This window comes from Kryptolebias marmoratus, linkage group LG16 (assembly GCF_001649575.2).
Source record: "Kryptolebias marmoratus isolate JLee-2015 linkage group LG16, ASM164957v2, whole genome shotgun sequence".
Classification (NCBI taxonomy): Eukaryota; Metazoa; Chordata; class Actinopteri; order Cyprinodontiformes; family Rivulidae; genus Kryptolebias; species Kryptolebias marmoratus.
This window is the reverse complement of record NC_051445.1, coordinates 31340837-31356120: the sequence shown is the minus strand read 5'-3', so window position 1 is coordinate 31356120 and position 15284 is coordinate 31340837. Positions and strand designations below refer to the sequence as shown.

Below are 15284 nucleotides of genomic sequence, written 5' to 3'. Positions count from 1 at the left end.
AAATAAACATTTGAAATATATGAGTTTGTATGTAATGTATGAATATAATATACAAGTTTCACTTTTTAAATGGAATTACTGAAATCAATCTACTTTTTCATGATATTCTAATTTTATGACCAGCACCTGTAAATGCACATGTAGTTACTAACCTTCCAACTGCCTTGTTGTAGCTGCAGGACTTTGCAATGTGTGAAGTGTAGACACCAACTGACAATGAACAGTAGAGGTACTGCACCTACAGACAGACAAAATACAGTTTAATATCATAGTCAAATAAAGAGAAATTCTGGAAGAAAACCTGTTGGAATTTACCAGAGATTTGACACTAGGATGGAGGTTCACCTTCCAGCAAGACAATGACCCTAAACACACTGCTGAAGAAATACTCCACTGGTTTAAGGAGTCCAGTTAAAAGATCAGACCTCAGTCCAAATGAAGACGTCTGGTTTGATTTAAGGATTGTTGGACACAACCAGCACCATACAACCTGAAAGTGCTGGAGCAGTTTGATCATGAAGAACAAACAAAAACTCCACTGGTTAAATGTGTCTAACTTGTGAAGACTTGCCGTCCAAACTGAAAGCTTATGCCCAGTTGTTCATGCACCCCATAGGACTGTGCTCCAGCTATGAGATTAGTCCAGACCTCAGCTCGCTGCTGACGGGGAGTGGGGGAAGGAGTAGGAAATTACCTAACTTTTCTTTCTGACATATAGCTAGCATACATATGCTCAAATTTATGAGAGAAGGTTGCAAAAGTTTGGTCTACAAATATTGACTATGACTTCTATTGAGGGGGTGAATAGTTCTGCACTGTCAGCTTCTTTTGTTTTGTTGGTGGAGGTTATGTTGTATAAATTAAAAAAGGTCAAAGGTTACCTTCTTCTTTGTTACCTTTGCCAAGGAGGTTACGTGTTCAGTTGTGTTTGTTTGTGTGTCTGTTAGCAAGATTACATAAAAACTAATGAACAGATTTGGATGACATTTTCAGAAAATGCTAGGGTTGTTACAAAAAACAATGGATTGGATTTTGGTGGTGATCAAGATTGCACAATTTTATTTTAGGTTTGCACTCTGAGTGCTTCTAGTTAGTAGTAATTTTAGGATGAACAAATAGTCCCAGGAGCTAAAAACATAGTTATAAAGAACTGCAAAGCCATTGTACCAGCAGTGCAAAAACAAACAAGGCAAACTAACTTAAATGGTTATAATGACTGAATGGTCCCTTGTGGTTAGAAAGCAAGTTCATTTCAGCTAATGCAGCTCTTCTAAGATGAATAAACACCGCATGGACCAGCCTTCACTCCTAAGCTCAGTGGGTTTTTTCCCCAATCTTGAGCTTGTACACTTTTTATAAGATTTAGTTGTGCAAACTAGGAACCAAAAAAAAAAAGAACGAAAAACTGTAGTGAAGTGAAGTGAGATTTATTTATATAGCACTTTTCAGCAACAAGGCGATCCAAAGTGCTTTACAACAGAAAGTAGTGATTCTTTGACTAGCAAACATAATTTGGCTCATTTTAGCTCACATTCAAGGACAAAACGTACACTCACTGGCAAAAATATCCCACAAAATGCTGTCTCTGTACCTAAATGTCCAGTAGTTCTTAAACTTCATCCTTTAGTGAAGCATAATATTGTAGCTGATCCATGTATGCTACTGAAGTTACCTGCTCTTGCTTAGCTCATAACACACGCATGCACACACACACACACACAGATTAATTACTTACTTGCGAGATTTCTTTGAGAAGAAACGCATCCAGAGAGAACTTTACCACACTACCCCCTCCTGACAGGAACTGAGAGCTGCTGCCCTCCCTTCTGCTTTCTGTCATGCAGCTGCAACCAAAGGACCAAAACAAAGAAATGTTACATGGCAAACTAATATTTGTAACAAATCTGTATGTGTTCATGCTCACCCATAGTTGGAAATAATGTCGACCTTGGGCAAGGTACTTGGATCTTTAGAGCTTGAAGCATAGCAAGAGTCCACAAAAAGCCTCTCTCCAGCCAATAGAGTTCCTGCCTGAGCCATAAAATACACAGGATCTCCTAAAATGAAAGCATGGCCAGGGGGAAGAGGCTCCCACTGTGCTGATAGAGAAAAACAAATAAATTAATGTAACCCAAATTCTGAAAAATTTACAATGTACATAAAAACAGAATGCAATGATTCTCATAAACACATTTTATTCGGAAATGAACATATTAAACAAGGCCTAAACTAAGAAATTGTACTTCTGTTTTTCTTTTTTCGAAAAGAAAAGGTTGTTTTGAATTTGATGGCGGCAACATCTGAAAACAGTTGCTCCAGGGCCACGTTTCCCAATGTGAAGCATTCCCTTTTCTTTTAACAAGTCTATAAACATCTATATGAACTGAGGAGAGCACCTGCTAGAGTTTTCAGAGGGGAATGTCCCATTTGTGTCTGATGTAGGGCTCTGGCTGTTTAACAGTCATGTCTCTTTGCTGGAGCTTTTGTTTCATGATGCATCAAACATTTTCAATTTGTGTGACGTATGGGCTGCAGGCAGGCCAGCTCAGCATCCAGACTCTTCTACTGCAAAGCCATGCTGATGTAGTAGATGCAAAACGTGGTTTAGCACTGTGCTGCTGAAATATACAAATCCTTCCCCTTTTCTTGAGTACAGAGGACATGGTGTCCGTGGTCCAAAAAAAAATTTCAAATATCAAATTTGCCTGACCACAAAACAGGTTTCCACTTTGCCTTAGTCTATTCCAAACGAGCTTTAGCACAGAAGACTGTAGTGGTTTTGGATGGTGTTCACATATGGGTTCGTGGCATGATAGAGCTTTAACCTGCATTGGTGGAAGCGTTTCTGAGCCTATGAAGGGACGTCCATAACAGACTCAAACCCTGAGTGCCTGAAGATCGTTGCCATCCAATATTGACTTTCAGCTTTATCCTTTAAGCAGAAAGATTTATTCAGACTCAAAAGATTTTGATGATACTATGACCTGCAGATAATGGGATATTTAAGGTCTTCTAAATTTTCTGTAGAACTTGATTCTAAATTATTTCAATATTTTTAGATGCAGTTTTTCACAGACTGGTGAACCTCTGCCCAGTTTTACTTCTTTTTTTTAAAAGAGATGTGTTGCTGCTATTGAAGTCAAAATGATTTTTTTTTTTTTTTTTTTTAACCAAAAACATACAATTTCTTAGTTTAAACATTTGATAGGGTTACTCAACTTTTTGTGACTAACATATGGGTTTATAAGATTTGCAAATCAGTTTATTCAAACTCCAGCCAGTCGAGGCAGATGGCCACCCATCCTGAGCCTGGTTCTGGTTCTGCTGGAGGTTTCTTCCTGTTTAAAGGGAGTTTTTCCTTTCCACTGTAGCCTATGTGCTGCTCAGGATGGGAAACTTTGACGAAGTGTAGATTCAACACAATCTGCTGGCTTCCTTAGATAACTTTTACTAATTGGCTTTTTATAATGTATGTGAATGTTTTTGTACAATGCCCTCATGATTTTTGTCATGACTTGGCACTATATAAATAAACTGAATAGAATTTATTTACACTTTACTGCTATATTCAGCAGCTTCAGCGCCATCACCATAAACAGTCCATGCTCAGCACACATGCATTCATATAACAACTCATTTTGTTGAGAAAAAGGCAACAAACTAAAAAAAGGTGTCATAAAAAAAAGTGTAGAGCAGTGGTAGGCAATCCTGGTCCTTGCGTGCCACTGATTCAGTGGTTAAATCACCTCTTCATGTTTTGCAGAAGCCTGTTAATCACCCATTGATTCAAATCAGGTGTGTTGGAGCAGAGAAACAAGTAAAACTTGCAGGATAGTTGCACTCGAGGACCAGGACCTACCCCTGGTGTACAGGTTCAATATTAGTTAATGCAGCATTCTTTACCACCAGTATGTTGTTTTTGAGAAACAATAAAAGGACAGGCCGTCATTTGGCTAAACATTAGCCTAGCCTGAATGAAGACCATGGTGCCTCTCCTGTACTTCAGAACTCTATGGCTGACGTCACGACTGATAAAGTACTACTGATAACTACACTCACCGGCCACTTTATTAGGTACACCTTGCTAGTACTGGGTTAGACCACCTTTTGCCTTCAGAACTGCCTTAATCCTTCGTGGCAGAGATTCAACAAGGTACTGGAAACATTCCTCAGAGAGTCTGGTCCATATTGACATGACAGCATCACACAGTTGCTGCAGATTTGTCGGCTGCACATCCGTTCCACCACATCCCAAAGCTGCTCTGTTGGATGGAGATCAGGTGACTGTGGAGGCCATTAGAGTACAGTGAACTCATTGTTGTGTTCAAGAAACCAGTCTGAGAGGATTCATGCTTTATGACACGGAGCGTTATCCTGCTGGAAGTAGCCATCAGAAGATGGGATGGACAAGGTCAGCAACAAGACTCAGGTAGGCTGTGGCGTTGACACGATGCTCAGTTGGTACTAACGGGCCCAAAGTGTGCCAGGAAAATATCCCCCACACCACTGCACCACCACCAGCAGCCTGAACCGTTGATGCAAGGCAGGATGGATCCATGCTTTCATGATTCTGACCCTACCATCCGAATGTTGCAGCAGAAATCCAGACTCATCAGACCAGGCAACGTTTTTCCAATCTTCTGTTGTCCAGTTTGGGTGAGCCTGTGTGAATTGTAGCCTCAGTTTCCTGTTTTTAGCTGACAGGAGTGGTACCCGGTGTGGTCTTCTGCTGCTGTAGCCCATCCACCTCAAGGTTCTACGTGTTGTGGGTCAGAGATGCTGTTCTGCATACCTCGGTTGTAACGAGTGGTTATTTGAGTTACTGTAGCTGTTCTATCAGCTTGAACCAGTCTGGCCATTTTCCTCTGACCTCTGGCATCAACAAGACATTTGTGCCCACAGAACTGCTGCTCACTGGATATTTTCTCTTTTTCGGACCATTCTCTGTAAGCCCTAGAGATGGTTGTGTGTGAAAATCCCAGTAGATCAGCAGTTTCTGAAATACTCAGACCAGCTCGTCTGGCACCAACAACCATGCGACGTTCAAAGTCACTTCAATCACCTTTCTTCCCCATTCTGCTGCTCGGTTTGAACTGCAGCAGGTCGTCTTGGCCGTGTCTACATGCCTAAATGCAATGAGCTGCTGCCATGTGATTGGCTGATTCAACATATGTGTTAATGAGAAGTGGGACAGGTGTACCTAATAAAGTGGCCGGTGAGTGTATATCCCAGACAGAACATCACTTCAAACATCACTGGACTATTCCAACATTTTTGGAACTTGGACTTTAGTTTTAGATTGGAATTTGTTTAAAGTGTGAATATCTTATAAAAATTACCAAATTAAAAACTTAAAAACAGATACACAATAAAAGCACATTTTGAATAAATAAATAAATGAGTAAATACGCATGTTCAATTTAGACCTTTAATTTCTAATGTAAAAAAAGGCAACCCAGCGAAGTTTAAAACTTGTAAAACAAAATTAGACTACAAAACAAGACTAGTACACGGTCATGATGCACAGCTAATTTAGATTACCTTTTGGAGATGTAGTAGAGTGCTTAAAGAATGTGTGTGGGGATGGGTAAATGAGGGCAGATTGTGTTGTAAAGAGCTTTGAGTAGTCTGGTTGACTAGAAAGGTGCTTTATAAGTATAGTCCATTTACCAACTAGTGATGCTTAGGCTACCTACCATTGCAGACCGTAAGGCTGAAAGTTAGTTTACTCTTCATAGTCTTCAAAAATGTCGTATGCTGAACTTGTGGTCTGTAACCAACTTTATAAGAATAATGAAACCTGAAATAGAGAGAGATTTGTTACGTGACAACAAAAATAAAAACATTTTTAAAAAGAAATCCTCAATTGTTTTTGTTTCAGTGATTACTGTTCACTTAATGCTAACTCTTACTTAGTTTAAAAATGTATAACAAGTCACTGGTCTTTCTGCAATTTCCCTGAATTTTGTTCTACACCATCTTTGAACCCAATCCACAACATAAAATTCCCTTTAAGCTTGGGTCCTCATGCTCCTTTGGGAGCTTGAGAGTTCTGCACAGTATCTTAGCTGTTCCTAGGCCTGCACTCTTCTGGACAGAGATCTCTGAGGTTTTTCCTGGGATCTGTTGGAGCCTCGCTTCCAGTCTGGGACACCGAGTGCTCCAGTGAGCACTGGCACCTCAGAGGCCTCAACTTTCCACAGATCCTACATTTCCTCTTTAAGCCCTTGGTATTTCTTAAGCTTTTTGTGTTCCTTCTTCCTTAATTACAGTCGTTTGAAACTGCTACATCTATTACCACTGTTTTCTTCTGTATCTTACAGTGGCGGGCGGTGCATTTCACACTTAGGCCTTCAGTGATGTCCAACTTAGTCAATTAATACCTTTCATTATGCCAGCATTTATAACACCAGGATGAAAATCAAAATGGGCTATTATCCGGCGCATTTTTAAAATCAACAAACCCACATCAGCAATTAAAACATATCTGGTTTGTTACTGTCAAAACTAAATAAAATAAATAAAATGTTTGCACTCACCAAAACGGCTGTGTCCCCCAAAACACTTACTTCAACACAAAATCCATTCAGGGACAGGTTAGCTAGCTTGGAACAGGTTAGCTAGCTCGGGGTCGGCCATCCTCTAACGAGATCTAGCTTCTCTTGAAAGGTTTGTTTTGAAAACAGTCTTGCCAGTAAATCAGCAACCAAATCAACGTGTTGCTCTCCTTCGGCCATTGTGGGTTAAAAAGTTTTTAACCGTTAACAGTCCCGAGTGTGACTCTGTTGATCTGCATAGCACTGCCGCGGCTCAAACTCGTAAGTTTCCATATCCAATCACAGGACGCGTAAATGTCACGTTCAACGTGAGGCCAGCTAGAGGGCCTTACTGACACAACTCGTGATCTGATTGGCTATCGCAGCTATCTATCAACTGTATTTGCCCGTTCACTTACAGTGCACAGACGCCAGATACTATCTTATCTCTCACCACAATGTCCGGTCAGTTAACCATCCCCTGCTTGTCAGTCTGGATCTGAAGTCCCACAGTATCTTAGCGCTGCCATTCTCCACCACCCTTGGTAAAGTCTCTCACTTTGACTGTGGGACTTCCAGTCCATACTCTGTACAGATGTTCCTGTACACTATTCCAGCCACTTGGTTATGGGGTTCCATGTATGCTTTGCCTGCCTGCATCATACATCCTGCTATTATGTGTTGGACTGCCTCAGTGGCATCTTTAAACAGCCTGCACCTTGGGTCCTGTCTGGTATGATAGACCATGGCTTCTACTGGTCTGTGACGCCTTGTTTAGTGCCTCTGTGCTGTCTTTCAGTCCAGCCCTTTCTAGCCACTCATAGGATTTGTTGATATCAGCCACTTCCTCAGTCTGCCGGTGGTACATGCTGTGCAGAGGCTCATCTTTCCATGATAGTTCCTCTTTCTCCTGTTCCACATTGGGTTTCTGCTGCCTGAGACATTCACTTAGCGGATCATCATAGGGGGCTTTCTTCCTGATGGACTCCAGGATCTTGGTTATTTCATCCTGTACAGTGGCTCTAATGACAATGGTGGATCCAAGGGGTGGCTAATGGTGGCCTAGGCTATCATACATTAATCTTTGGTAACCAAAGTGTACATAGCACAGGTGTTCCTGTTCCAGCCACTTCGTTATGGAGTCCTGAGTACAGATTGGATTCCACCAAGGGTAGTGGAGAATGGCAAGTCTAAACATACTGTGGGGCTTCCAGATCCAAACAAAAAAAGGTGATGGCTAATTACCCGGACATTGTTGTAGTCCACAAGCTACAGAAGGTGGCAGTGATGTAGCTGTAGCAATCCCAAGTGACTGTGACTTCAGGAAGAAGGAGAACAAGAAGGTTGACAAATTCCTGAAAGAGGAAACAGTCTCAAAGCCTCGGTGGGACCATTAGTCATCACTATGTGCTATGACCCCCCCAAACAGGAAACAAGAAACAACCTTGAAGTTTTTTCTCTGTCAGAAAACCAAAATGTGCAAACAAAACAGAAACTGACTCAGCAGTCTCCTTTACTACTACTCAAAAGAGAGTAGTACTACTGCAAATAAACTTCTAAAAGCAAGAATTTTTCTGGCACAGAGTGTTAAATCACACTGCTATCCATGAACTCTGGAGGCAGCATCACCTCTATAGACTTTTGGTTGAGGTCCTTGAACCATTCTAAAGACATTTGTTGGTTCCTTTTTTCATTTACCAGTGGCATTATTGTAGTTCAATAAAAGAATAAGAACGTTTACCTGTTGTAACGGCAGTGGATGGGAATACTAATAGGGTAAACTCTGATGACATAGCCCTGTGGAGGTGGAGTGTAGCTTAGTAAATAGGTATATACCAGCTCACCACCGGCAACCTGAAAATGACAAGATAAATTTTGAAAGAAAAAAACAAACATTTAATGCTACAAGAATGAAATCAACCAGTCAGACTTTTTACTCCCCCAGAGATTAATGTATGCCATTATGTTGTCATCCAAAAAACAAAAACTCGCAGGCTATGTTAATTTGTAACTCTAAATTGTCCCTTGGTGAGTGAGAGTGTAAATGGTTGTCCATCTCATTTGTCTCTCTTTGTCCCTGTGATGGACTTGCGACCAGTACAGGGTATACACCAGGGACATGTGGTCAGGGGAGGCAGGTGAGGCTCTGTCATCGTGACAAGGAAAAAATAAAAGATAACATAAATGAATTTTAACATTTGTCCACTGATCTTTATGCATGACTAATTTTCAAACATTTTTACAGTCAAAATCGCTGAAATTGCATATTTCCTGTTCAAATACAAGGGTAAAATGCGAGGTGCAGCAGCAACGAGACGAGCTTCACCTCTGATTGCGCAATCCATCACAAACTGGGTTGATACATGCAATTGGCCCCTGCCTGTTGCTGTATCGCTGCATGTCGCCAATATAATGGTTTATATACCCTCATTTTCCACAGTCTGGCTAATGTCTTTAACCATTTACGTTTAATGTTTGTTAGTGACATATTTAGTTTTGCTGAGGGGACATAAAACCGCGGTGAAAAGGCACAGGGTGAGGCAGGCAGTACTCTGCCGCACTGAAGGGGGCGCACGTGAGCCAAAATAACCAGTAGCCAATTGAAAAAGATACCCTTTTGGGTTTATATATTTGTAAATCAGTGCCTCACCAACCATGAACCTCACTACAGGTCACTGGTATCCCCTGCCTCTCACACAATGACCGCTGTAAATAGACACCTGCTCTCCTGCAACCCTGAGCAGGAACAACAGTAAAGTAAATATAGAAGGATGTCCCGTTTGAGAAAGGAATGCTGATGACACTTCTTAAAACATAACAAACATTCATACATATTTAAATTGTATAAATTATATATCTATAAATAACAGAAGTTCATTAACTTAATTTTGTAATTAAATGCCTAAGTCACGCTTTTATTGCATACTATCTGAACATAGGTTGGAACATTACCATGTAAAGTAAAACAGTTAATAAATAATAGTGACATGAGCTTTTGTTTTAGTGCTTGCATTGAGCATCATTATGTTGATAAACAAAAAAAGCTTGGTGTCACTGTACTTAAACTCTTGAGAAGCATGGAAAAAGGAGTATGTGTGTGTATATATATATATATATATATATATATCAAAACAAGGTTTTAAATAATTAAAAAAGTGAAACAATGAGAATACATTTGTAACATATCTGTAAAATTGAATTATAACCATTTTTGTGTAAATTATTTATGGCAGCCAACTTTAATTTGATTACCTCCTAAAGGTTAGATGCACACTCAATGATTACTTTTCCCAATTTCATTAAAAATGGTCCAGTGCACACACATACACAGGCAAAAACATTATCTTCGCCTTTTGGTGGGAGGCGATAATAGTAAACTGTATTTCAATATACAATCTAGGATTCAGATACAAACCATTAAAACAAGATATACTGGATCCAGCCTGCATAAATTGAGGCCAATTCTGATCATATTTAGAAATAAACACCAAGTCAGAGAGGGTGGGGAACTACAGTGGACCACTGCTGTCTTAAATTGACTCCAATCTCAAATATGCCACAGTGATTCCTGTTTTTAAAACCCTTACACCATTATCAGTTTTGTATTGCACAGTATTCCAGCAGAAATATATTTTTTCATAGCTGTCAGGGACAAAATATCAGCTATAAACCTAAACAACCTTTTTTTTTTTACTTTGATCAGTCCCTCTTTTCTTCTTGTTGTATTGTCTGTATCCATTTACATTTCATCTGCCAGAAATGAGTGAAACGAAAGAAAAAATGATTTTGTGTAGGACACTAACACAGAGTTCAATTTTAATATTTCCCCTTTTTTAATTTGCTGTTTTAGCGACACAAATAACCCATAGCCACACTCACCAAAAGTTTTGCTACCTTTTGTAATTGATTTCTGGTCAAAATATTTGGAAGTGTGAAAACGTCTATGCCTTGTGATCCCTCAAGAGAAGCAGCACGGGGTCAACAGGGAGAGGGAGGTCTGGGTTTCCCTTTCTGGACCTGCTGCCTCTGCGACCCGACTACAGATAAGGTCAAATCGATAGCTGGATGGACGCACAAAACTATTTGCTAATATAATTTCTGTGAAGTCAAACACAAGTGAAGCTGTCCATCAGGGAGGGGAGACAGCAACCAACAATGTTCTGCGTAATTTTCATTACCCTCTGAAGCCTCTACCTGTCCTCAGAGCAGCTCCCGTACCATACTGTGATGTAGTAGGTTAACAGGCTCCCAATGAACGAGATGTAGGAATCAGCACTTTGATGTCCAGGTTGTTCTTACTGAGGATCCTCAGGAAGCTAAGTCTCTACTGGGCCTTTCAAATGGCAGCTGGGATGTTAAGAGATCATTAGGAATGGATGTTCAACAAACAAGAATGAATTGTTTGTTCCTTTGAGTTTTCAATTTCATGAAACAGTGTTGATCAGGATGTTCACAGCTTTTTGAGTTCTGAACACTTCTGAGATGGGAAAAAAACAAACTGCTGTCACTTTTAGCAATGCTAATGACACTAATAAATGATGCTAGTTAAAATGTCATCACTGATCATTTAGTTTTACTAAAACAATCTTTGTTTAATGTGGATCTGCTGTCGTCTAGCTGACATGTCCTTTGCTCCCAATATGTTTGATACAGTACAATGAAGGAATCATTTAATAATCTAACATCAAGTATTTTTTCTAATAAAAAATATATGTATTTTAGTGCAGTTGTGTGTGTAACACTATTTAATATACCAAAGGACTGGATGGAATATATCAGAAGACTAAATTTGTCTACTGGAGCTGTTGTCAGTAATCAATAAAAACAATACAAAAGAATAACTGCTTTCAATACCATGTATTTTAAAGAGAAAATTAAGATGAACACCACAAAACAACATACATAGAAACCAAAAACATAAATACAAAACAAATATACACAGTACTGCAGTAGATCTTCCATAAATTTGTGCACAACCGTCTTAAATTTCCCCACTGGTCAGCACATTGTCTGACCGACACACATTCAAAAAGTCCTTAGTTGAATTGTCCAGATATTTGAGATAATAATGTCCAAGCGCAAGTCGTTTACAGATGAAGAGATGAATAATGGATTGTGTGTCTGAATACTAAGATGGAGGGGGAAATGCTACAGACCATCAGCCTCCTACCAGACCAGTATGGAGTGAATCTCAGGTTCTCCTGGCCCCAGCCAGTTCTCAGAAGCTCGCCATCCTTTAACCCAAAAAAGGGTCACCTGGCCAATTCCTATTTATAGTTCAGTGCATGACAGCTTCATGGCTCCAAGCTCACTGGATGTTCAGATCTGTAGCTCCTTTGTCTCCAGCTCTCCCCCTCACACCTGACTGGGAAAGCTGGAGCAAGCCCAAATACTACCTCAGGTGTGTTAATTGGCTGAATGCACTGTGTGACTGACTGTCACTCTAACCAATGGAGCAGCAAAGGCGGGATTTGTTTTACCCTGGGTTACATGTGCACAAAAATAAAAATTTTAAGTATCTATAATCCAAACTTAAAAATCGAATATACTGTATATGTTTTTTTTCTGTTTTATTTGAACAAATCCATATGTCTAATAAACTGGAGACAATTATTTGTAGATTTACATGTACTTTAAACATTTTACTGTGAACAGACAGTCAAATTTTCAATATAACCAGATGTCTGATAAAACTCTGCGGCCGACCAACTTAATGTTATCCAGAGAAATTGTCATTAAATGATGTTTTTTTTATACAACAGATAATTCAAACTCTAAACTGCTTCACTAAATACCAGATGTCTGTTTATAACCAGAAGATAAAATTTAACTAGAACTCATTTCTCTGATTAGTACAAATGCATTCTGTTCTTGATTTTTAATTTTAATGGCCACCACCTTACCTCATCTTAACTTTACAGATCAAAATCTTCCATTTCTTGAGTCAATGTTTTTATTATTATTATTATTATTATTATTATTATTATTATTATTATTATTATTATTATTATTATTATTATTATTAATAATAATAAGAATAAGAATAAGAATAATCATTAACATTGTGTTGAACAGCAGTTAAAAGCTTTACGTCAGTCTGTCACTCAGTTTAATTACCTTTAGTATTTGACACTTTAAAGCTCCCCTCCACTCTGAACCCCAGAGACTAAATTGCAACAGGTTAAAACTGATACCACAAAAATGGAATTTTTCATTAAACCAGAAATAAAAAAAAGTATATTTTTACAAAGGCTGGAATGGATAGAGTGGTTAGAGCTGTTGTCTCACAGCAAGAGGCCACAAGTTCAAAATTCAGCAGGGGGCCTTTCTGTGTGGAGTTAGCAGGTTGTCCTCGTGAACATGTGCATTTTCTCCAGGAACTCTCGTTTCCTCCCACAGTCCAAAAATATATGTTAGGTTAAATTGTCACTAGGTGTAAATAGTTGTTTGTCTCACTTGTCTCCATGTACCCCTGTGAAGGATTGGGGATCTATCCAAGGTGTACCCTGCCTCTCACACAATGACAGCCAGAGATAGACACCAACTCTAATCCTGCACAGAAAAATGGTGAATAAAATGGATTGATATTTGATATTCTGTTAGTTATAGTTCTTTGGTATCGGAAGGTCGGAGCTGTACATATATCAAAAATCAGTATTGGCCCACAAAACCAGAATTGGTGCATCTGTAGCCAAAATCCAAGCTAGGGAAGTGGAAGCTTTTACCAAACACACAAACTCAGTGGAAAACAATATTAAGTACACCAGGGAGGATGCCAAACATAAAATGTTACCCTTTTTTGGACTGTTTGGTACACCCAGAGAGAAGGAAGCCTTTAGGACACCTACAAACACAGAGACCAATATCTGCTTTTTGATTCTCACCACCCAGTAGAACATGAGCTGTCAGTTATCAGAACTGCATGGAGCTGAACAGGCAGAAGGAAGACAAACATCAAGGAAGCACTTTGAACATGTGGATACCCCAACTAGGCTTATGTTATGGTATACGGGAAATTAAGAAAAGATTCTACTCAATCAAATAAAGTAGTAAAGAGAAACAAAAAAGAACATTGTCATTCCATATATGGCTCGAGTATCTGAAAAACTCTGAAGGATTTTTTCCTAGCACAACATTAAAGTGCATTTCAAACCCAACCTTTTAGAGCCAACACAATTCAAGATAGCATCACCACAAACTGACCTTAAATACACAAAAATGGCTAAAATTCAAAAAAGATTTTCTGCAAAACTTTGATGATACTTTGAAATACAACCTGCTAATCAAAACTGAACTAGATTCTAACCAGATAAATAGTGGTTCTGGTTCCCAAACTTTTCAGCTTCTGAGCCACAACAACAACAAAAAAGGCAAACAAACAAACAAAATAAATAAAAAAAAACGGAACAGCAGAGAGACTGTAAGGCGAAATATTGTTGGTTTAAGTGTACACACATCAATATGGTGCAAAAACAGGAATACAACACCAGAAACAATAATTATTTTTTTTAATCAAATAAGACTGCAGTTTATATCATTTTCTATAATTCTGACAAAATGATATCATTGTAAGACTCATGTTACACAGTGTGCTCTTAAAGCACTGGATTAGCAGCTCAGTCTATTTAAACTGCAGCAGATTTAATGAAACCTTTGATTTTAATAAATCCTAAACTCGGCTCTGACCTGAAGTTTCCCGCCACACTCCATCAGCGCGGACTGGAAATACAGGAAGCGGGAGGTGACAGTGTTGGCTCCGCACGAACCCAGCCGGAACCGAGCCGGATCCGTCCAGGCCCGCAGCAGCAGGCGGTCCACGCGCACAGACACCGTGTCCGCGCCGCACGCGGCCTCCACGGCGCGCGCGCCCCGACCCGGACCGCTCTCCTGGGGTCTCGTTGGTGGTATGAGCAGCGCAGTGAGTCCAGCAGGAACAGGTCCAGAGTACCGAACCGGCAACAACATGTCCTGAGGCACGAGCGGCCTGGGAGCGTGCAGGAAGACCGGCAGGCGGTGGAACGAAGAGCCATGAGCTCCGTCCTCTGCTGGCGGGCGGGAAACTGGACCTCCCAGAGTGGCGTGGAACCAGACCCATACAAGCCAGAAGACCAACATAATCTAAAAACCAAAGCAGCACGAACCAGAGTCCAGTCCAAACCAGTAAGAAGTGTGGTCTGGATCTGGTGTCATTAAGACACCTGGTGCAGGTGATTGGGAGAGGAGGAGGAGGAGGAGGAGGAGGAGGACCTCTGTCCTCCAGGGTTCAGCTGCTTCTCTACAGAACCTGGACTCACATTAAATGCCTAGCATTCCTTGAAGAAATATAGAAAAACAAACATATCCACAGCCTTTCATGCCAGTTTTAGACTATAAGCATGTTATGTTGAGAAATGATGGAGTTGGTCAGACATTGAAAATCCAGTTAGGGGAAGAAGTGCTGATGGATGCCAGAGAACATGAAAAATGACTAAAACACATGCATTGCATTAGTGCTGCACGGTTAAATTTTATTAGTTATATTTGATATTGAACTTTAGAAATCACTGTTACTGTAATAATAATAATAATAATAATAATACATTTTATTTCAAGGCGCCTTTCTGGCACTCAAGGACACCGTACAAAAAATAAAATCAGCAGTAACAGAAAATAAGATGTAACAATGAAAGAAAGAAAAGAAAAAGAAAGTAAATAAAAATAAATAAGAAAAGACAATGTATAAAATCCATATAAAATCAGGCAAACCAA

General features: G+C 39.7%; 1 protein-coding gene across 1 annotated transcript in view; it reads right to left on the bottom strand.

Annotated features, from left to right (window-relative positions):
* Positions 1 to 14774, bottom strand: part of zp3d.1 (zona pellucida glycoprotein 3d tandem duplicate 1) — a 22043-nt gene extending 7269 nt beyond the window's left edge. Inside the window, exons 1-6 of the mRNA XM_025002163.2 lie at positions 14223 to 14774; positions 8278 to 8390; positions 5697 to 5800; positions 1925 to 2099; positions 1736 to 1844; positions 153 to 238 (exon numbers count right to left, since the gene is read on the bottom strand). Of these exons, the coding sequence (XP_024857931.1) occupies positions 153 to 238; positions 1736 to 1844; positions 1925 to 2099; positions 5697 to 5800; positions 8278 to 8390; positions 14223 to 14651 (1016 nt within the window). The 5' untranslated portion in view covers positions 14652 to 14774. The remainder of the gene's footprint in view (positions 1 to 152; positions 239 to 1735; positions 1845 to 1924; positions 2100 to 5696; positions 5801 to 8277; positions 8391 to 14222) is intronic.
* Positions 14775 to 15284: the final 510 nt, after the last annotated feature.